The 24,409-nt window shown below is 41.7% G+C and overlaps 1 protein-coding gene across 1 annotated transcript in view; it reads right to left on the reverse strand.

Moving 5' to 3' along the window:
- The window catches only part of GPATCH1 (G-patch domain containing 1), a 56,337-nt gene that overhangs the window by 26,187 nt on the left and 5,741 nt on the right, over nucleotides 1–24,409 (reverse strand). The window contains exons 2-9 of the mRNA XM_043436793.1: nucleotides 22,333–22,467; nucleotides 13,806–13,891; nucleotides 12,013–12,173; nucleotides 10,079–10,176; nucleotides 9,154–9,212; nucleotides 8,186–8,428; nucleotides 6,800–6,947; nucleotides 3,585–3,664 (exon numbers count right to left, since the gene is read on the reverse strand). Coding sequence (XP_043292728.1) covers nucleotides 3,585–3,664; nucleotides 6,800–6,947; nucleotides 8,186–8,428; nucleotides 9,154–9,212; nucleotides 10,079–10,176; nucleotides 12,013–12,173; nucleotides 13,806–13,891; nucleotides 22,333–22,467 — 1,010 coding nt within the window. The remainder of the gene's footprint in view (nucleotides 1–3,584; nucleotides 3,665–6,799; nucleotides 6,948–8,185; nucleotides 8,429–9,153; nucleotides 9,213–10,078; nucleotides 10,177–12,012; nucleotides 12,174–13,805; nucleotides 13,892–22,332; nucleotides 22,468–24,409) is intronic.

The following is a 24,409-nucleotide window of genomic DNA, read 5'->3' on the forward strand; positions in this document are numbered from 1 at the left end:
CAGACATTTTAGATATCACCCCTGATCACTCTTCATTTTATTTTATTTTTATTAGTTGGAGGCTAATTACTTTACAATATTGTAGTGGTTTTTGCCATACATTGACATGAATCAGCCATGGATTTGCATGTGTTCCCCTTCCTGATCCCCCCTCCCACCTCCCTCCCCATCCCATCCCTCTGGGTCTTCCCAGTGCACCAGCCCTGAGCACTTATCTCATACATCCAACCTGGGCTGGTGATCTGTTTCACCCTTGATAGTATACTTGTTTCAATGCTATTCTCTCAGATCATCCCACCCTCGCCTTCTCCCACAGAGTCCAAAACTCTGTTCTGTACATCTGTGTCTCTTTTTCTGTTTTGCATATAGGGTTATTGTTACCATCTTTTTAAATTTCATATATATGTGTTAGTATACTGTATTGGTCTTTATCTTTCTGGCTTACTTCACTCTGTATAATGGGCTCCAGTTTCATCCATCTCATTAGGACTGATTCAAATGAATTCTTTTTAATGGCTGAGTAATATTCCATGGTGTATATGTACCACAGCTTCCTTATCCATTCGTCTGCTGATGGGCATCTAGGTTGCTTCCATGTCCTGGCTATTATAAACAGTGCTGCGATGAACACTGGGGTACACGTGTCTCTTTCAGATACCCCTGATCACTCTTAACAGAGATGCTACTGTGCATGCTTTATATCATGGGAACAATAATGATAACTATGACAATTATAGTTACTGCAACTGGTTCACATGGAGAACTGGTCCACTGTGAATTAGAAAAGTTAGAAAAGTAAGATTCACAGCTTAGCTTTTAAAAAATAACTTTAAATAAGTTTTTTTTCCCCCTGTAATCTCTCCTAGTTTAATGTTCAAATAGTATGACTGATAAAAAATGTTATTAGGGTGCTGGAGATATATTTGAAGAGTATTATGTCTTGGCTTAACTTAGTTATTTTTAAATTCAGTATTCTTTCTCTGGTTATGTTTCAGTTTCAAATGGGAGTTTCAGGCCTTTTTTTTTTTAATCAAAAAAATTTTATTTAATTTCAGTACTTCACTGAAATTAAAGTACATTTGGGAAATTCAGGCATTCCTGATGGTGGAACAGATAAGCTAAAAGAGAGCACTAACCATTTTAAAATTGCTGCTCTAAATGGTCTTCCTTGCTCCTGGTCTAACAAATACATGTTTAAGGACAGTCCTATTTAATCCATTTTCTAGATTTTTCAGCTACCTGGCATTCTGAGCTCTGTGATCAGTGAATCACTGAATGTTCTCAGCCCCAGCCACACACTGCACTCACCTGGGGCGGTTTAACACTACTGGTGCCTGCCTTCTGTCCCATTAAAAAAAGTCAGCTGTGGTTGGAGTTTCCCAAATTTCCCAGTGGCTGTAAGGGGCAGCCTGGGGTGAGCACCTGGTCTGATGAGAGTCATAAAACAGTGCTATGATCATTGTTAGCAAATCTCATTTTTATCATCTTAGCTTGACTGCCTTCTCTGAAAAACACAGACTCCCAAATCAGCCAGGAACATTCTCCTGTTACCATGACACAAAAATCCAGAAGAGCGTGGCAGAAAAGAAGTGTGTGTACACACGACTCTTCTTCATTCTCCTCTACTGCAGTCAAGGGCTACCCTAATGGCTCAGTTGGTAAAAGAAACCGCCTGCAATGCAGGAGACGCTGGTTCTATTCCTGGGTCGAGAAAATCTGCTGGAGAAGGGATAGGCTACCCACTCTGTATTCTTGGGCTTCTCTTGTGGCTCAGATGGTAAAGAATCCGCCTGCAATACGGGAGACCTGGGTTAGATCCTTGGGTTGGGAAGATCCCCCGGAGAAGGGAAAGGCTACCCACTCCAATATTCTGGCCTGGAGAACTCCATGGACTGTATAGTCCGTGGGGTCGTAAAGAGCTGGACACGACTGAGCAACTTTCACTTTCACTGCATTCAAAGCATTTCACTCCCTCTGCTAAATCATTGCTCTGTTTTGCCTCTGGATGCAGAGCCTGGGTTTTTAGTCGCATATTAGAAAACCTGCCTGTCCGTGAGAGGTTCAGTGAACACAATCCCGCTCTGAATTGTTCATGCCCAAAGCCCTCTCCAGTGAGGAACCACCAGTGCCCTTCTCTCCATTTATACATACTGCCCACAACACTGGGTTTGTCTGTCTAGCGCTCTCAATGAGCAGGAGCTACTTGGGGGCCAACTCTTAGCCTTGAACACTGAGGAGAATAAGTACTTCTCGACCGTTTTAAAGATTTGTTTTTAAGTGGATAATTCTTAAAGTCTTTATTAAATTTGTTACAATATTATTTCTGTTTTATGTCTTGGTCCTTCGGCCATGAGGCATGTGTGATCTTAGCTCCCTGACCAGGGATTGAACCTATACCTCCTGCATTAGAAGACGAAGTCTTAACCACTGGACTACCGGGGAAGTCCCTCTCAACCATTTTAATGCTCCCTTTCATTCATGTAAAAAACTCATATTCCCCTTTGACATTTCTGGTAAATGATAGCAGCTTACTATGTGCCCCATACTGTTCTGATATATTCTGCTCGCTGTTCCATTAACTATCACAATGAAACAAATCAAAGCCACTGTAATACCTATATGATTTCTCAGGCTGCGCTGTTCCTGGTCTCCCAGGTTCTGAAGAACTACAGGCCAAGCCACAGAGGTACTTAACAAATGTTTCCTGAGTCAAAAACAAAAAACCTGTTAAAAGTGTGGAACAATCTAACATAAGGATGCCAAGGAGGCAAATGGTCAGACACCCCTCATGAACTATGATGGGTGTTAAAGAACCATGTGTCCAAAGCTGTAAAAAAGCTCACAGAAACAGGACTGTCTGGAAAGGCATGGAGACTTCTCCCCAGGACTCGACGCACATGCTCCCAGCTTTTCTCCCTTCCAGTTGGCACAAGCAAGGAGCCCAGGGAGCCCTGCCCATGGCAGCTAATGTGCTCCACGGCGGCCAGAAGTCAGGACCAGGAGCTGCTATGGCTCTTTGAAACTTTCTATAAGTTACATGGTCCCTAGGGTTGTATGAATTCTATTCTCCTACCAGTTTTTTATACAATTCTTCCTTAATGGAAATAGCCACACACTTGAAGCTCAGATTTAAAAGATTAGCAGTTAGGGACTTCTCCAGTGGCCCAAGAATCTCTAGTGGTTAAGAATCTGCCTTGCAATGCAGGAGAAAGGAGTTTGATCCCCGGTCGGGGAACTAAGATCCCATATGCTATGGAGCAACTAAGCCCAGACCAGAACTACTGAAGCCCATGCACCACAATGAACGCTCCCGTGTGCCACAGCTAAGACCCGATGCAGCTGAATAGATAAATATATATATATTAGGGGAAAAAAAGACTAGCAGTTAGATGTTTTGAACAGTGTGGCTACTGACTGACATTTCCAATGTAGAATGTTTCCTTGGACCATTAATAGTCATCAAGCCGTTGCCTCAGTTAACAGAATTTATTTTTCTTTTCAATTGTTAATACAATAACTGATATTACACAGCGGCAGATATTTTAAACATTAAACCAGCAAGAAAAAAAAAACCAAAAACTTACTTTCTTGGAAGATAAAGGTTTAGAAGCCAAGGAAAAGCCATCCAAAATTTTGCCAACGTAGCGAAGGTCTTTCTCTGATTCTACAAAATGATGTAATTTGATTAGTTCCAGAGGCAAAGAAGATTAGAGTAAGACAGAAGACCTCAGTTTTTTATCTCCAGGATCATAAAACACTACATGTCACTGCTCTCAGTAAAAGGGAGGAGAGAATGGCCTGGAAAGCCCTCACACCTCTGTTGACTCAGTGACCAGCAGCCCAGAGCACACCGCCCATGCTGATTAGGCTGCCCATGGCACCTCGGTCGATATTATCTAGAAAAAGTACCTGAGGTCCTAAGCTAAGGGGCACCAGAGGATATACTCTATGGAGTAAAAGATCTCAAAACCATCAAGAGAACAAGTATGGATAAAAAATAAAAATAACTTTGAAAGAGTCATGAAGAACCATGGGGCGACAAACCTCCCAGTTTCTTTAGCAACCATCCAAACAAGGCACAGAAGGCAGTACAACCAGGTCAGCCTGTAATCTAATCGTGGGACTAATTAAAGGTGCTTTTGTCTTTTTCTCAATTGAAATTCGAACGAGATAAAGATCATTAATTCAGGATATGACTAAGGCCCTCTGACTTGCAGCTAGGGATGGTTTTATTGGTCTCAGAGACAACCCCTTTGATTCTCAAGGACTGTCTGCACTTAGAGGTTATGCTGAAAATCCATATGCGTGAACTGCATTTTCTGTAGCCAAAAGCCCCTGTTACATGACCCCAGCACTTACACAAGCTGGGTGTTGAACCCTGAAGCAAGCATGGCTACGTGCTGTGTAGGTGGTGCTGAGGTTTTAAACCATTTATGACGCAGCACTGGCCAGTAACTACCCTCCCCTATAGCCTCATTCTTTGTACTTCAGCTGACTTAAAATGTTTGTACCAGCTTCTGGAAATCCCTAAAATCCTGTAGGGAGATATAGGACTAAATTTTACATTCTCAGAATTTTGTATTCTTTTAAAACCCAGCAATTTCACTTTTATGAATTTGTTCTGAAGAAATAAATAAACGTCTATACACAGAGAGCCATGAGACTATTACAGCCCTATTGATCAAAAAAATAACAACAATTTAAAAATCAGCTATGGAGGCTGGCTACATATAGACTCAGTGAAAAACCATAAGGTCAGAACTGTAGATGGTGTGACCCTAAGGGGAGGGGAGAGGACTGTGGCAGAGAGGTAATAAGGGGCGGGTGGGGAGCTCAGAGAGAGGCACCAACCCAGGCTCGATGGGGAAAGGAGGGGGATTTAAGGCAAAGATGCCATACATACAAAGAAAGAGCCAAAGATTAGGCGGAGAAGGCAGATTTAAATATGTATATTTATTATAGATTAGTAATTACTATATAAATAATATGCTAACATTAGTAATATAGTATATATACATATATATTATATATAACAATATATATTAATGTTGATATAGCTAGTATTGGGCTGGCCACAAAGTTTAGGTTTTTCGATAGACCTTATGGAAAATTCCAAATGAATATTTGGCCAACTATAAGTAAAAACTAGCATATGGTAATACAAGTTATATTAATTAATATGTTATATTATAATGTTAATATTATATGTCTTCTTTTCAGTTATAAAACCAATACATAGTCTTGGGAGGAAAATCTGAAAATACAGGTGAGCAAAAGGAAGAAAATAAAAGCAGACTAGTTCCCACTTGGATGTGACGTCTACTGATGTCTGGCTACACACCCACCCAGCACCTTGTATAAAACCCTATATGTTGGGCTTCCCTGATAGCTAAATTGGTAAAGAATCTGCCTGTAATGAAGGAGACCCCAGTTCAATTCCTGGGTTGGGAAGATCTCCTGAAAGAAGGGAAAGGCTACCCACTTCAGTATTCTGGCCTGGAGAATTCCATGGACTGCAGTCCATGGGGTCCTAGAGTCAGGCACCACTGAGCGACTTTCACTTTCTTAGTGGTGATGAGGACAGAGGCCACTCACACACGCAGAGTCCTGGGTTTCCATGGGACAGGAGAGTCACTGCCCCACCCACTGCCCAGAGGCACAGAGAGGTAAAGCAGCCTGCCCAAGGTCAGCCGATTACTGAGGAGAGCCAGGACTGGAGTCTTCAGAGTCCGTGCTCACAGCCATCAAGCAAACTACTTCTGAAGACTATTTATTTTTGCACATGCTCTTTTCTCTTCTGGAAATGTAAAATTGGCATTATTTTGGGGAGTGATGCTTAGATTATTTAAAATAAGGGTTAGATCAAGCTTGACCTGACTATAGCTAAAAATGTCTAAATGGAATGTTTTATTTAGACTCTCATCTCCTTACTTTAAGTGGTTGTTATAGGAGGTGTCATTTATTCACCATTTATTCTTTGGGGTAGGTACTATGCCAAACCTGTGATGCCATTTAATCCTTACAGTGCCCTCAGAGTGGATTTTACCCTCACTCTACAAATGGTTATAAGCCTCATGCAGCTGGGCAGTAGAGAGCTGGGATTCGAATTTAGGTCTGATTGAGGAGACAGCCAGGATTCAAATCCAATTCTGACTGGATTCACATGTCATTAAACCACATTAAATCATTAAAATCACATGTCATTAAAACCTACTGACTCCTCCCTACACCTTCTCTGAAAAGAAAAACTGAAATCCTACTTAGATCCATAGGGTCTGAATCACTATAGACTCTGACTTAAAATTCCAGGTGTACTGAGAGAAGTCCATCTCCGAGCTCAACAAGAGCCCCTAAGAGCCAGATACACAAGTGAAGAGATGGGCTGGGCACCAATCTCCATCTTGCTGCAGGCTCTCTGGACGGACCACTTGGTCCCCACACCTGGCTTCCTGACCAGTTCCTTGAGCTGGGAGTGCTACCCTCTGACCAAGTGTCAGCTCTGACTTGCAACACGAGCCAGCACCTGTCCACATACTTGCTCCTTTCCTGATTCCAGCCCCTTCCTCCTCCCGGCTTGACCTTGCCTTGACAGTTGGCTTTGGCCTTGAACAGGTCTAAATCCCACGTCTGTCTTATTTCACAGTGGGCCTGTCTTCTCCCCACTGTGTTTCTCACTCTGCATCTTTGACCAATGACTTCCTGCTCCACAGAGGCTGACCCTCCAATATCGATTGTGCAACCCCTTCTTCTTGAGGTCCTGACACTTGGTCCTACATCAGTTGTGGGCCCATGGAATTACCTTTCTGACTTTTATACTGCCTGGGTGCTGTCCAGCCATAGAGTCCATCCCCGGGCTCCTCATCCTTCAAAACGGTATCGTACTTGGATAGAGTTTCTGTGGCATAGATATCGTCATCTTCCTCTTCCAGGGCACCAACACCAAAAGCCTTCAAAAACAGAATTTCACACTGAGAAATTTCAGGTTTTTCGTGTATGCCAGCATTGAAGAATGAAGCTACTATAAGGATATGACTGATCAGACCACATTAGCACTTGGAGATCACCAAGACAGAAGTGAATGGGAGCCCCAGATTAATACATGGATCCCGGTCTTTCGGAAAACAATGACCAGAGGGGAATGTCCCACCTCCTGTGCTGCAGCTATCCTCCAGGCTCAGCAGCAGCCATGGTTGGGATCCCAGTGCAGGAAGAGAAGTGGAGAACACTTCTCCCTAATAGCCGTGCAGGGGGAGAAATGAGACCTCCAAAAGGAGAAAGGAAGAAATGTTCATCTACTGAGGCCAGGGTTGGTGACCAGGGTCTAAAAACCACTGCTACTCAAACGGCTGCGAAAGGAACTCCTAATCTTTGTAGGAAATGGCCAAGAACAAGTATCACTTTGTGATAAAAGAATTGGGGAAAAAAGCAAAACAAAACAAGTATAGGGAAGAAAAGGATCTCTGAATCAATTTGAGAGAACAGGCAATCAGGAAAAGCTCTCCATCTCCTCAAAGGTCAAAAGCAAGTCTCCCAAGTAAACTTTACACATGAGTTCCTGACTTAGGGCTTGCAGCACTGGGAAAGAGTCGGAGAGGTAGTAAAATGTGGACCTGAATTTGGAGAGGCAAACTGTGATTCAACTATTAATTAAATCAAAGAGGTAAGTGTGGTTTTCTGCTCAGCCCAGCAGGGGTATGGGAAAGCAGGTCTCACGCCTAGAAATGCGCAAACTCCACCAAGAACATTAGGTCACAGGATCACGTATTCAAATCAGGAGGGTATGTTTTAAATGTCTTCAGACAAGCTCTTAAGGAAAATACAAACCCTTTAAGGTCTTCATTTAGTCAATCAATAATGAGTGCTTACTATGGGGCAAGGGCTTCGAAGGTGGCACTAGTGATAAAGAACCCAGCTGCCAATGCAGGAAACATAAGAAATGTGGGCTCGGTCCCTGGGTTGGGAAGATCCCCTGGAGGAGGGCATGGCAACCCACTCCAGTATTCTTGTCTGGAGAATCCCATGGACAGAGGAGCCTGATGGGCTATAGTCCATGGAGTTGCAAGGATCGGACATGACTGAAGCAACTCGCACGCACTCACATGCATGCACTATGGGGCAAATACAGTATGACAAAAATTCTTCTTTGTCAATGATTCCCTGCCTATAAAACAGAAAACACTTTTACCTGTCCTGAAATTCCCAATTTTCTTCCTTTATTCACACCAATGTCTCCAAGAAAATGGCTGGTCTCTTTGGGTCCCCCACTAAAAAGATTAAAATGTTCTCCTGAGGTCCCAAACAGTGCTTGGTGGGGATCCAGGCCCTTGTAAGCCAGTCCGTGTACATTATCTTTGGGTGTGAAATCCACGGGTGTGACATCCTTGGGTGCAAAGGTCACATTTTCTGGCAAGTAGTCATCATCTTCATCCTATTTTCAGTGTTTAAAAAGTGGAATGCAGGTGAGTCACAGCCTGGCGTAAAGCCTGTAAAATTCCATTTTCAAATGCCATGATTCATTCCCCAGACAACAGTCATCATACTTTCATTTCTGCTATCACAAATCACTAAATCAAATCCCCGAACAAGTGACACTAACACAAACAACTCCATACTTTGTTACCTCTTTTTTTTCTTTTTATTGAAGTATAGTTGATTTACAATGGTGTGTTAGTTTCAGGTACACAATAAAGTGATTCAGTTTAATAACATATATCTTTTTCAGATTTCTTTTGGATTACAGGTTATTTCAAGATATTGAATACAGTTCCCTGTGCTATACAGTAGGTCCTTATTGTGAGCAACTAAGTGCACACACACACACAGTGTATATATTTTAATCTCAAACTCCCAATTTGTCTCTCCCCCTTGGCCCCTTCACTATCTCCTTTACTAACCATAAGCTTGTTTTCTATATCTGTGAGCCTACTTCTGACAAACGATTCCATTTTAAGAATCTGAACAGACTAGGGGCATCAATGGGGCTGGCATGTTGCTGAATATATTATCTGGCATAATGAGGACAGTTTTAGGGTATGGGTATTCCCCTGAAATAGGATAGGACTGACTTCTAAAATTTTCTGACCTTAAATTTCACGTTCATAAAATAACAGGTGCTATTGTGCCAAACTGAAGGTCAATCATCCTATACAATACCTCAGATCCTTCAGAGCCTCCAGGGGGTAATGCACAGCCATAGATTTTTACTCCAGGATCTATAAAAGAGATTTCAAATGCATTAGCCAGGGGTGACTAGAAATGTAGAAGGCTGATTCACAGATGCACTTCAGAGGAAGACGGCTGAGCCTGCGAAAGGTGCTCTAGCTCTCGAGTCAGGCACGCATCACTTGGGTGCTGCACTAGCTCCTGCCCCTCCTGCACTCTGGCAGCAACACCCACAGTGACCAACCACTACTGCCCAGAGCCACAGGGAACCGGAAAGTGCTGCTTCCTCCAAGAGTTCACAGTCTAGCTGGGGAGACCAAGGGGCAGGAATGAACAGAAAATAACCATGGTAAGCTACAACACTGTTTTGGTAAAGGTAGGAAACAAGAACTTTCACAGGCTGCTGGTGGGAATGTAAAATAGTACAATCCTGCCAGAAAGCGATCTCGCATTACAGGCGAAAAACCTTAAAATATCTGCACATCACTTGACCCAGCAATCTTATTTCTAGAAACAGAGAGTCATCAAAAAGTATGCTGCAGGGGACTTCCCTGGTGGCCCAATGGCTAAGATTCCATGCTCCCAATGCAGGGGGCCTGGGTTCAATCCCTGGTCATGAAATTAGATAATACATACCGTAACTAAGAATTCGTAGGCCCCAACTAAAGATCCCACATGCTGCAATGAAGATCAAATATCCCAAGTGCCATAGCTTAGACCCAGCACAGCCAAATAAATAAATAAATACATAATTTTGAAAAAAAAAAAAAGTCTGCATGGCACAACTAAGAATTTGCATGCCACAACTGAGGTAGCAAGGATCAAAGATCCCACATGCTGCAACTGGGACCTGGCACAGCCAAGTAAATATTTTTAAAAAGTATGCTGCAGAATTAGTAGTAATCAATATACATACCAGGTTTCTGTCGGCGTGGTCTTCTCTTTACTCGAGGACCAATTCCTTGTCCTTCCTTCCAACCCATTTTTCTTAGCAATTCAAAACCAACAGATAATCTAGGATATCAAGGTACCAACAACAAACTTTTTAAAACAACCAAGGAACAGTAGGAAACAAGCAACTCATATATCTGTCATGTCTGAGCCCTTCTCCCATCCCTGCTAGGACTGCATGGCCCTACTGTTCCCACCACAGCCAACTGAACCTGGGAAAGTCCATCAGATGCCCCCTCTCCCAGGGCTTTGGGACGGGCAGACAGATGCCAAGCATGTGGCCTGGGAAGCCATGATGGTCTGAGGCTGCCAAATCAGGCCACATGCCCAGGAGCAGAACAAGGAGGTATGCAGAATGGGAGGATAGAATGAGGAGAGAGCCCTTAAAATTGTGAGGCACGGGGTCAGAGGGAAGCCACACCAGCTCCCAGTAGCTCTGCAGCCTCCAGTAACACAGCCAGCGGCTAGAGTTCTAGAGTTATGCCATGTGGTAACAGCGCAAGGTCCTGTTAGCAAAACCCCCTTTTGTACTCAAGCTAGGCTAAGAGGGCTTCTTCCTACTTGCAGCCAAATTAACCTTAATTAAGATTAACATCATGCAAAATGCCAGGGTGGATAAATTACAAGCTGGAATCAAGATTGCCAGAAGAAATATCAACAGTCTCAGACATGCAGATGATACCACTTTAATGGCAGAAAGTGAAGAGGAACTAAAGAGCCTCTTGATGAGGGTGAAAGAAGAGAGTGAAAAAGCTGGCTTAAAACTCAACATTCAAAAAACAAGGATCATGGCATCCAGTCCTATCACCTCATTGCAAATAGATGGGGAAAATGTGGAAACAGTCTCAGATTTCATTTTCTTGGGATCCAAAATCAATGCGGATGGTGATTGCAGCCACGAAATTAAAAGATGGTTGCTCCTTGGAAGAAAAGCTATGACCAACCTAGACAGTGTATTTAATAGAGACATCACTTTGCTGACAAAGGTCCATCTAGTCAAAGCTATGATTTCTCCAATAGTCATGTATGGATGTGAGTGTTGGACCACAAAGAAGACTGAGCACCAAAAAATTGATGCTTTTGAACTGTTGCACTGGAGAAGACTCTTGAGAGTCCTTTGGACAACAAGGAAATCAAACCAGTCAATCCTAAAGGAAATCAATCCTGAATATTCTTTGGGAGGACTGTTGCTGAAGCTGAATCTCCAATACTTTGGCCACCTGATGCAAAGAGCCAACTCACTGGAAAAGATTGAGGGCAAGAGGAAAAGCGGGTAACAGAAGATGAGATGGTTGGATGACATCACTGACTCAATGGACATGAGTTTGAGCAAACTCAGGGAGATACTGAAGGACAGGGAAGCTTGGCATGTTGCAGTTCATGGGGTTGCAAAGGGTCAGACAAGACTGAGTGACTGAACAACAACAAGATTATCATACATAGGCAAGGCAGTGGTGCCACGATCAGAGAAGTCAGAATTAAATTCTTCTGGGGATGTCCCTGGTGGTCCAGCATTTAGGACTCTGAGCTCCCGATGCAGGGGACTAGTTTCCATCTCTGGTTAGGGAACAAGATCACACATGCCACAACCAAAGATCCCACAGTAAGTGTGTGAAAGTCGCTCAGTCATGTCTGACTCTTTGCGACCCCATGGACTATACAGTCCATGGCATTCTCCAGGCCAGAATACTGGAGTGGGTAGCCTTTCCCTTCTCCAGGGGATCTTCCCAACCCAGGGATCGAACCCAGGTCTCCTGCATTGCAGGCAGATTCTTTACCAGCTGATCCCACAAGCTGCAACTAAAAGAGCCTGCATACCAAGATCAAGGGTCCTGGAAGCCTCAGCCAAGACCCAGTGCAGCCACATAAATGAATTAATTAAAAAAAAATCCTTCTTACTTTGCTGGTGTTATCAGGTCATCAAGCAGAGTGGCTCCAGGAATAGGGGCAGTAGCCGCTGCTAACTGCCGGGCCTTTTCTCGTATCCGATCTTTGGTTTTAGAAGCAAAATCGTCTGTGGTAACAATCGATTTAGGTGCTATCCCAAATTCACTAAGATCCTTAAAAAAAAAAAAAAATCAAAGAGTTACTTACATTATTTGGAAAGTAATTAAGTATGATACATCACATGGCTTTATTTCTCTGAAAAAAAATGTTAGAACTATGAAACTGAGTTAAGAATCAGCAGAGCAGCTGATTTTCACAGTGGTTTGGATAAGCTAAGGCCAGCGGCCAACGACAAAGTGGCTTGACAGTGGCCGCTCAGTGAAGCCACTGCAGGCAGCACCACGCTAGGAAGACAGGAAGTAAGGGCTGTGTTGTTTGTTCTTCTTGGACAATATCTCAAAGGTCAGTGTGAAGGGGGTAATCTTGGAGCCGCAGTCAGCAAGTATTCAGGAGCACCTCTGTGCCAGGCCTGGTGTTAGGAGCTTTTGCATTTACTGAAGCAGTTACCGTCGGTAGCCTGTCCAACAACCAATGCCCCTTCCTCTTTCCCCACAGAACCCTGAGGCTGTCCAGGCACCAGCCTTGCTCTGAGCCACCGTGCATTTCAGGACTGGTGTCTCTGGTGGGGTATGGAGGGTTCAGGAGAGGGGCGGTGGTTCATGTCTTATCTAAGCCAGGCATTCTGATCCCATTTTCCTTGCCAGGGACTCTTTAAGAATGGGTATAAAAGAATTCACCAGAGCAGATGTGAGGGAAAATCCACCAGATGGTTTCTTTGCTCTCAAGAAAAGATTCCAAAAAGAAAGTCCTCTTTCCACTGGGTAACGTCATCACAAACGTGCCACCTCAAACTACCACAGCCACCTCACAATGGCAAAGAGAGCTCGTGTAAGGACAAGCTGATGTGCAGAAGATGACTAAGAACCTGGGACCCTGCTGACATCTAGACTTGTTTCATTAGATATGCTTCCTCATAGATTATGCAGGTCAAACAGGAAAAGGACCACCCCTGGCCTGCAGCCTAAAGAATGCCCATATAAGTACTTAATCTTTATCACAAATGAACTCATGAGTAGGTTTTAAAGAACAGGTTTAATTTTACAAGAAAACAGAGCCCAACCTTTGGGCTGCAGGACCACTTTAGAACCCCCCACTGTTTACCCCTAAGAAGTTGGCGGTCATGATTGCTTTAATGAGACACGCAAATGCCTGCACGGAACTTCCTTTCACTCCTTTCTCCAGTCATTTACTCCTCCTTAAACAGCAGCATGGCATCACCAACTCAATGGACATGAGTTTGGGTGAACTCCGGGAGTTGGTGATGGACAAGGAGGCCTGGCGTGCTACGGTTCATGGGGTTGCAAAGAGTCGGACACGACTGAGCGATTAAACTGAACTGAAGTGAAATAGCAGTATGTGTTTTAAGAGTCGCTGTGGAAGGCTAAGGACTCAGCTCAGCAGACGGTGCATTTTTGGGGCAATTGAGGCATTTTTAAGTAAATTTGCCTATATATGACCTTTTGCTTACACTCGACTTTAGAAACTGGTGCCAGCCTGTTCAGGCACTACACCAATGAATGAGAATCCATTCACATACAGGGCACTATAAAGTCCAAATACCAAAAAGATTAAATCATACAAAGAGGAGATCGTGCACTGGACTTTCTAGGAAGAGAGAAGGTGCTACAGCAACCACCCACCCACATCCCACTGGCAACCTGGTGGTTATAGTTCTGCACACCCACCTCTTCATCCATAAAATCTTCGGGACCAAGAACAGACTTGTCTGCTCTGTTCTGTCGTGAAGACACGAAGGAAGAGGGTGTCCATCCTTGAAAGAAAAGAGTTTAGAACGTTATAATCCTAGATGGTATTTTGGTTTATAACTAAATAACTAAATAACACATATGGAATTGAAACCTCCAATAACTACAAATTCTCAGTGCCTTCTCAGCTCACTGTTTACATAGACACAATTAGGCCACATAAACTTATTAATTTCCATGTGCCCTGTTGTCAGAACTTAGGGGATACAGTGAGAAATTTTTCTTTCCCCAGAAGAATTTACAACCAAGAGAAATCAAATTATACATTGAAAGTTAAACAGTGGGTCGGACACGAGTGAGTGACTGAACTGAACTGAGATGACTGAATAGAGAGAACTCCAAGGACTTAGAGAAACATGGAGCCACAACATGGCAGGAGCCTGGGTTCCTGAGCCAGCAATTCAAAAGGAGGCTCCTCTGGGAGTGAGAATACACACTCTCTTACTCTCTTATGTGCAGGAACCCTTCATCTTTGAGTCCTTGGCTCAGAGCTCTGTACCTGGGGCACAGTGGGATCATCAGAACACCTGATGGTTGAATGGATGAAAAGCTGCATGAATAAAGAGAGATCAAGCCCTGAGCCTTTGGAATGGGAGCACTGACTCCAAGACTCTAGACTACCAGAGAACTAACCCTAGGGAGTATCAAATAATGAGAACTCACACAAAGGAAACCACTTGAATACAAGACCGGGCATCACCCAACCACCAGAAGTACCCTGTGCAGGATGCCTCATCTATACAACAAACAAAACAAAAATACAAACCCAATCATCAGCAGACAGGATTACCACCTCTCTCAGCCTTGGCCATCAGAGAAAAAACAAACAAAACCTTAGCACAAATCTCTCCCCATACAAGCTTACACAAACCACTGTACCAACTTTAGGAGGGCAGAAGCCAAAAGGAAGAAAGAATTCAACCTTGAAGCTGGGGAAAAGGAGACCTCAAACACAATAAGTTTAAAAAAATAATAATGAAAAGGCAGAGAAATACCACACAAATGAAGGAACAAACCAGAAACACAGAAGTCCAAATAAATGAAGAGGAAATACGCAAACTACCTGAAAAAGAATTCAGAAAAATGATAGTAAAGACGATCAAAAACTTTGAAAACAAAATGGAGAAAATGCAAGAATCAATTAACAAAGACCTAGAAGAATTAAAGAAAAACATGCAGAGACAAACACCACAATCACTGAAATTAAAAATACTCTAGAAGGAATCAATAGCAGAATATCTGAAGCAGAAGGACGAATCAGTGAGCTGGAAGATAAAATGGTGGAAATAACTTCTGAAGAGCAGAATAAAGTAAAAAGAATGAAAAGAACTGAGGACAGTCTCAGAGACCTCTGGGACAATATCAAACACACCAACATTCGAATTATAGGGGTCCCAGAAGAAGAGGAAAAGAAAGGGTATGAGAAAATTTTCAAAGAGATTATACTTTAAAATTTCCCCATCATGGAAAAGGAAATAGTCAATCAAGTCCAAGAGGCACAAAGAGTCCCATACAGGATAAACCCAAGGAGAAACAGGCCAAGACACATACTAATCAAACTAACAAAGGCTAAACACAAAGAAAGAATATTAAAAGCAGCAAGGGAGAAGCAACAAGTAACATACAAAGGAAACCCCATACGCTTAACAGCTGATCTTTCAGCAGAAACTCTGCAGGCCAGAAGGAAGTGGCAGGATATATGTAAAGTACTGAAAGGGAAAATCTACAAACAAGATTACTGTACCCAGCAAGGATCTCATTCAAAATTGATGGAGAAATAAAAAGCTTTTCAGACAAGCAGAAGTTAAGAGAACTCAGTACCACCAAACCAGCTTTACAACAAACGTTAAAGGGACTTATATAGTCAAGAAACACAAGAGAAGAAAAAGATCTACAAAATCAGTCCCAAACAATTAAGAAAATGGCAATAGCAATATATATATCAATAACTACTTTCAATGTAAATGGATTAAAAGCTCCAACCAAAAGACACAGACTGGCTGAATGGATACAAAAACTGGACCCATATATATGCTGTCTACAAGAAACCCACTTCATACTTCAAGACACATATAGAATGAAAGTGAGAGGATGGAAAAATATATTCCATGCAAATGGGAGGCAAAAGAAAGCTGAAGTATCAATCCTCTTATCAGACAAAATAGACCTTAAAGTAAAGAAGATTACAAGAAATAAGGAAGGACACTACATAATGATCAAGGGATCAATCCAAGAGGAAAACATAACAATTGTAAATATCTATGCACCCAACATAGGAGCACCTCAATACATAAGACAAACACTAATAGACATAAAAGGAGAAATTGACAGTAACACAATAATAGTAGGAGACTTTAACACCCCACTCACACCAATGGACAGATCATCAATACAGAAAATTAATAAGGAAACACAAATCTTAAATGATACACTAGATGAGATGGATCTCATTGACATCTTCAGGACATTCCATCCAAATGCAGAAGAATACACCTTCTCAAGAGCATAAATCATATCAAGCATCTTCTCCAACCACAACGCTATGGGACTAGATATCAATTACAAGAAAATTGTAATTGTAAGAAACACAAACACATGGAGATTAAACAACACATTTCTAAGGAAGCAGCAGGTTACTGAAGAAATCAAAAGGGAAATAAAAACATTTCTAGAAACAAATGACAATGAAAACACGACAACTCAAAAACCTATGGGATGCAGCAAAAGCAGTTCTAAGAAGGACATTAACAGCAAAACAATCCTACCTCTAGAAACAAGAAAAACATCAAATAGACAAGCTAACTTTACACATAAAACAACTAGAAAAAGAAGAACAAAAAACCCCTAAATTAGTAGAAGGAAAGAAATCATAATGGTCCAAGCAGAAATAAATGAAAAAGAAATGAAAGAAACAACAAAAAAGATTAATAAAACTAAAAGCTGAGTCTTTGAGACGATAAACAAAATTGACAAACCTTTAGACAGACTCATCAAGAAAAAAAACAGAAGAATCATATCAACAAAATTAGAAATGAAAAAGGAACGGTTACAACAGACAATGCAGAAATACAAAGGATTATAAGAGACTATTACAAACAACTATATGGCAATAAAATGGATAACCTGGAAGAAATGGACAGATTCTTAGAAAAGTTCAATCTTCCAAGACTGAACCAGGAAGAAATAAAAAGTATGAACAACCCCAATTACAAGCACTGAAATTAAAGCTGTGATCAAAAATCTCCCAAAAAACAAAAGCCCAGGACCAGATGACTTCACAGGAGAATTCTATCAAACATCTATAGAAAGCTAATGCCTATTCTTCTAAAACTCTTTAAAAAAGTTGCAGAGGAAGAACACTTCCAAACTCATTCTACAAGGCCACCATCACCCTGATACCAAAACCAGAATGGGAATAGCGGGAACCTATCTCAACATAGTAAAGGCCATATATGATAAGCCTACAGCAAACATTATTCTCAATGGTGAAAAACTGAAAGCATTCCCCCTAAGATCAGGAACAAGACAAGGGTGTCCACTTTCACCACTATTATTCAACATAGTTCTGGAAGTCCTAGCTACAGCAATCAGAGAAGAAAAAGAAATAAAAGGAATCCAGATTGGAAAAGAAGTAAAGCTCTTACTATTTGCAGATGACACAATGCTGTACATAGAAAACCCTAAAGATAGTATCAGAAAATTACTAGAGATAATCAGTGAATTTAGCAAAGTTGCAGTATACAAAATCAATACACAGAAATCACTTGCATTTCTATAAACTAACAATGAAACATCAGAAAGAGAAATTAAGGAATCAATCCCATTCACCATTGCAACAAAAAGAATTAAATATCCAGGAATAAACTTACCTAAGGAAACAAAAGAACTGTACACAGAAAATTATAAGACACTGATGAAAGAAATCAAAGACAACATAAACAGATGGAGAGATATTCCATATTCTTGGGTAGGAAGAATCAATATTGTGAAAATGACTATACTACCAAATGCAATCTACAGATTCAATGTGATCCCTATCAAATTACCAATGGCATTTTTCACAGAACTAGAACAAAAAATTTCGCAATTCATATGGAAACACAAAAGACCCTGAATAGCCAAAGCAGTCTTGAGAAAGCAGAATGGAGCTGGAGGAATTAACCCTCCTGACTTCAGATTATACTACAAAGCTACAGTCATCAAGACAGTATGGTACTGGCACAAAAACAGAAATACAGACAAATGGAACAAGATAGAAAGCCCAGAAATAAACCCACGCACCTATGGGTACCTTATTTTTTACAAACGAGGCAAGAATATACAATGGGGCAAAGGCAGCCTTTTCAATAAATGGTGCTGGGAAAACTGGACAGCTACATGTAAAAGAATGAAATGAGAACACTTCCTAACACCATACACAAAGATAAACTCAAAATGGATTAACGACGTAAATGTAAAACCAGAAACTATAAAACTCTTAGAGGAAAACATAGGCAGAACACTCGATGACATAAATCAAAGCAAGATCCTCTATGACCCACCTCCTAGAGTAATGGAAATAAAAACAAAAGTAAAGAAGTAGGACTCGAATAAACTTAAAACCTTTTGCACAGCAGAGGAAACTATAAGCAAGGTGAAAAGACAACCCTCAGAATGGGAGAAAATAATAGCAAATGAAACAACTGACAAAGGATTAATTTCCAAAATATATAAGCAGCTCATACAACTCAATGCCAGAAAAACAAACAAGCCAATCAAACAGTGGGAAAAAGACCTAAACAGACATTTCTCCAAAGAAGACATACAGATGGCTAACAAACACATGAAAAGATGATCAACATGATTCATTATTAGAGAAATGCAAATCAAAACTACAATGAGATATCACCTCACACCAGTCAGGATGGCCATCAACAAAAAGTCTACAAACAATAAATGCTGGAGAAGGTGTGAAGAAAAGGGAATGCTTTTGCACTGCTGGTGGGAATGTAAATTATACAGCCACTATGGAAGACGGTATGGAGATTCCTTAAAAAACTAGGAATAAAACCACCATATGACCCAGCAATCCCACTCCTAGGCATATACCCTGAGGAAATCAAAATTGAAAAAGACATATGTATTCCATTGTTCACTGCAGCACTATTTACAACAGCTAGAACATGGAAGCAACCTAGATGTCCATCAACAGATGAAGGGATAAAGAAGTTGTGGTACATATACACAATGGAATATTACTCAGCCATAAAAATGAATGCATTTGAGTCAGTTCTGATGAGGTGGATGAACCTAGAACCTATTATACAGAGTGAAGTGAGTCAGAAAGAGAAAGATAAATACCATATTCTAATGCACATATATGGAATCTAGAGAAATGGTACTGAAGAACTTATTTACAGGGCAGCAATGGAGAAACAGACACAGTGAATAGACTTATGGACATGGGGAGGGGGAGGAGAGGGTGAGATGTATGGAGAGAGTAACATGGAAACTTACATTACCATATGTAAAATAGACAGCCAACGGTAATTTGCTGTTTGTCTCAGGAAACTCAAACAGGGGCTCTGTATCAACCTAGAGATGAGTGGGATGGGGAGGGAGATGGGAGGGAGGTTCAAAAGGTGGGGGGATATTTGTATACCTGTGGCTGATTCATGTTGAGGTTTGATAGAAAACAACAAAATTCTGTAAAACAATTATCCTTCAATAAAAAAATAAATTAAAAAAAAGAAAGTTAAACAGTGAAAGGAACCCAACTAGATCTCAGAAGAAAGAAGAAAGATCACCTTAAAAGGAAGGACCTCTCTGAGACCACCAGGATAGCAAAATACACTAACAGACTAACATATCAAGGCGCTTCCCTGGCGGCTCAGCAGTAAAGAATCCGCCTGCAATGCAGGATCTGCAGGATACATGGGTTTGATCCCTGTGTTAGGGAAGATCCCCTGGAGGGGAGCATGGCAACCCACTCCAGTATTCTTGCCTGGAGAATCCCATGGACAGAGGAGCCAGGCGGGCTACAGTCCATTGGGTTGCAAAGAGTCAGACATGGCTGAAGCGACTTAGCAGGCACACACTAACATATCAAAGAAACACTACGTCAAGGTGCATTAGTCAGCCACGAAAGGATTCAACCCGGCTAGTCTAAGAGTGGGTTTCCCTGGTGGCTCAGATAGTAAAGAATCCAATTGCAGTGCAGAAGACCTGGGCCCGATCCCTGGGTTGGGAAGATCCCTTGGAGGAGGAAATGGCAACCCACTCCAGCATTCTTGCCTGGAGAATCCCATGGACAGAGGAGCCTGGCGGGGTACAGTCCATGGGGTCGCAAAGAGTCGGACACGGCTGAGCAACCTAGCACAGCACAGTCTAATGTCAGCAACGGCCATCCACACCAGGCCCCCAACTCCATCAAACTCCTGAGTCCTACAACTAACAGCCCTGTTCCCACTCATGGTTACCAAGCCTGTGCCGCGCCTACAGAGAGAAATTGCACTGGAGGTCAAATGCACCCAGAACCCTCTGGGATAAACTGCTTTAATTTTATCTCATGTCCTTTCTGACTTCCTGCCAGAGTCTCGAGGAGCTGAGGAGTATGGAGCAGACCGATACCCAGCATGTGGGTGGGGCTGGCTTCCAGGACAATTCGGGAGAAACCCCAGGAGAGTGAAGGTCAGCTCTCCCAGGGAATACACTGGGCCCAGCGGCTTCCCCATTCGGATTCCTACAGTCTTTGCCCTGTAGCTGCACAGTGCTTGAATCTGTCACTCCTGAAGGTAAGGAGATATTCCAGTGTATTAACATATCACAGTCTATCTGTGATGACTAATCCTTTGAGCTGGTCTTACTTTTTAATTATAATATACATACAGCCATAATTATAACCATCAGTAGTCTACTCGTATATTTCTTTCTTCACAAGCCCGACTGCCATTTTTAACATTTTATAAATATGCTTCTTTAATTAGTGCCTTAGTTACCTAATTTTGCTTTTCATAATAATAAGGCTGAACATTCTATGTAGCATTTCTGGAGTAAACTGTTCAAATATTTTGATCATTAGTTCATTGAATTGATCTTTATACATTCTTGATATTGAACTTTATTTTTTTTATTTTTTCCAAACCCTTGAAAATAATTTTATTGACTTCTTAATTTATTCTATTTGCATCTTTCCTCCTAATTGGGAATATACATTGGGTAGAAAAAATTTTTTTGTTTTTTATTTATTTAAAAAAAAAATTTTTTTTTTCCACTTATTTTTATTAGTTGGAGGCTAATTACTTTACAATATTGTAGTGGTTTTTGTCATACACTGACATGAATCAGCCATGGATTTACATGTGTTCCCCATCCTGATTGATATTGAACTTTAAACCATCTTATTTACCCTAATTATTTTTCTTACCTGCTTTCTATCTTTCACTTTCTTGTATTGTTTTCCATCTTTATTTTACTATCATTATTATGTATGAGTAATTAAAAAAAAAATCACAGATTTGGCTCATCTTGTTCTTAATAACTGCTAGGTGAGTTAACCAGTCATTTTAATTCATATTTGATATACGTACATCATTTTCTTTCAGTTTCTCTGTTAAAACATTTTTTTTAAACATACACTAAGCAGTACAGAATTTACAGTGCTGCATAATGTAAAAAATTTGGTTGATTTTTCTTTTCTCCAGGTGGACAACATGTACGGACAAGTGATACTGTGGACCCCAGGGTCAAGACCAGTGTCCTCACCCACAAAACAGCTGTGACACTCGCCCGCCATAGACAGAGTCGTGTGAGATGAAGACGCCCTGAGAGAACTGCGTGAGAGCACCGCCTGAGGCGAGATACAGTGGGAAACAGAAGTCACCGTCATCATTTAATCACCTGGCTGTGCTGCGCTAAGTCACCTCAGTCGTGTCTGACTCTTTGCAACCCAATGGACTGTAGCCTGCCTGGCTCCTCTGTCCATGGACTTCTCCGGGCAAGAATACTGGAGTGGGTTAGTTACCATGCTCTCCTCCTGGGGATCTTCCCAACCCAGGGACTCAACCCTCATCTTTTAGGTCTCCTGTATCGGCAGGTGGCTTCTTTACCAGTAGTGCCACCTGGGAAGTCCAATTATCTGGTTAGGATGTATCTTTTTCTTTTTTTTAAAGTCAAACCTTCAGGTTGTAATCAATGAACAACACACAAGTTCACTCTGGAAACATCCAAAGAACACAAACGACTACAGTATACCTACTGGGTTGGCCAATACCTTTCCATTACACTGTGTGGAAAAACCCAAACAAACTTTTCAGCTAACCCTATACTAACATGTTTTTAGAAGTTTTTTTTTAAAGGGAGCATTGCTGGGGGTGGGGGGAAGGGTGGGGGGCAGAGGAGTGAAAATCTTATTATATTTCAATCATTTGCTTTAGCCATACAGTAGCTGTAATTAAGAAAATCCTACCTTCTTTTGAGCCAACAGTGTTGAAGTAACCAGCAGAGAAACCTCCACTAAAGGCTCCATGAAATCGTTTATACCTTCCTTTTTCATCTCTGACGGTCTGATCCTGAAGAGGAATTGGCTTCTTTGGTCTCTCACCTGAAAAAGAAAAAAAAATTTTTTTGTATGAGAGAGAAGGCGGTGGTGGGTTATAGAGGATTTAGGGGAAAGAGCACTGTTTTATTTATTTGTTTATTTGGTCATGCCACATAGTTCACAGAATTTCAGTTCCCTGACCAGGGATCCAACCCAGGCCCCCCACAGTGGAAGCACTGAGTCTTACCCACTGGACTGCCAGAGAAGTCCCAAAGATCATTTCTTAAATGTAATGAATTGTTCACTTCTTGTAGCTTCAAATATAATTCAAGTTGCTTTTCCTAGATTTTAATAGAGCATGTAGCTTAGAAAACAATATATTTTATCAATTAAAACAATATATTTAATATTTTGTATATATTTTATTTACAGTTCTAAGAAAATTATAGATATCTCTTTTAATATTTATATTAGAAATATGTTTTAGCAAAGTGGCCTGCTTTTCCCACTAAGTTCCATTATGAAACTGAATTACACTGGGGCGAGGGTTCCAGCCCATGGAGGTGAAACCTGCTGGCAGTCAAGCAGGCAAGCTTCTGGAGTGGCACAGGGCGTGCAGAGGATTATGGCAGAGAGAAGCACTTCTACATCTCTCCTGCAAATTTGTGGTATCCCTGAGTCCAGAATTTCTCCACTGATATTGCCCATTTTCCCCAAAGCTTACGTTTCCTTATTTCTGGGACTCTCTTGATTCCACAGATTTGTTGTTGTTGTTTAGTCACTAAGCTGTGTCTGACTCTTTGCAGCCCCATGGACTGCAGTTACCGTTCTTTAAATTTATTCCTTTTCCTACTTTGTTGGAAAGGGCTGAGTTGCTATATCATACAAACAAGTGAGTGAGTGTTAGTAGCTCAGTCATGTCCGACTCTTTGCGAACCCATGGTAGCCCACCAGGGTCCTCTGTCCATGGAATTCTCCAGGCAAGAATACTGGAGTGGGTAGCCATTCCCTTCTCCAGGGGATCTTCCCAACCCAGGGATCGAACCCGGGTGTCCTGCGTTGCAGGCAGATTCTTTACCGTCTGAGCCACGAGGGAGGCCCAACAAAACATTTTAGCCTTCGGGCTTCTCTGGCCGTCCAGTGGGTAAGACCCTGGGCTTCCATCACAGGGGGCACAGGTTTGATCCCTAGTCAGGGAACTGAGATCCCACGTGACATGTGTGTTTGTGCGCTTAGTCTCTCAGCTGTGTCTAACTCTTTACGACCCCAGGGACTGTAGTCCACCAGGCTCCTCAGTCCATGATGTGCAGCCAAAACAAACAAAAATTTCAGCCTCACCTAAAAATTCCCTACGTGTAAAGTTTCAGGTACCACAGCACAAATTACTGCCTAATTTTATCAATTCCAATGAAAACTTCTGCATCTATTTAAAATAAAAAGTAACCATCACGTTACTTTCAGATATTCAGTTCAGAAAGCAAGTTACATAGTAGTTAAGTGCTCCGAGTGGAGAGTCACAGCAAGCCCACCTTGACTAGCACTGGGATTCTGGTCATCTTAACCTCTCTGCGCCTCAACTTCCTCATCTGTAAAAGAGAGATGACACTAATAGCAACATCTATTTCATAGACGCGTTAAGCAAATTAGATCAGAAAATGCATGTGAAGTTCTTGGTAAAAAGAGGGACACATAAATAAAGGCCTTTAAAGTACCAGCTTCTGTTGTTATTAGCAGTAGTCAAGGCTATGGTCTTTCCAGCAGTCATGTATGGATGTGAGAGCTGAACAATAAAGAAGGCAGAGCGCCAAAGATCTGTGGTGCTGGAGAAGACTCTTGAGAGTCCCTTGGAAAGCAAACCAGTCGTTCTTAAAAGAAATCAACCTTGAATACTCCTTGGAAGGACTGATGCTGAAGCTGAAGCTCCAATACTTTGCCCACCTGATGCGAACAGCTGACTCACTGTAAAAGACCCTGATGCTAGGAAAGACTGAAGGCGGAAGGAGAA

Source organism: Cervus canadensis, chromosome 18 (assembly GCF_019320065.1).
Source record: "Cervus canadensis isolate Bull #8, Minnesota chromosome 18, ASM1932006v1, whole genome shotgun sequence".
Classification (NCBI taxonomy): domain Eukaryota; kingdom Metazoa; phylum Chordata; class Mammalia; order Artiodactyla; family Cervidae; genus Cervus; species Cervus canadensis.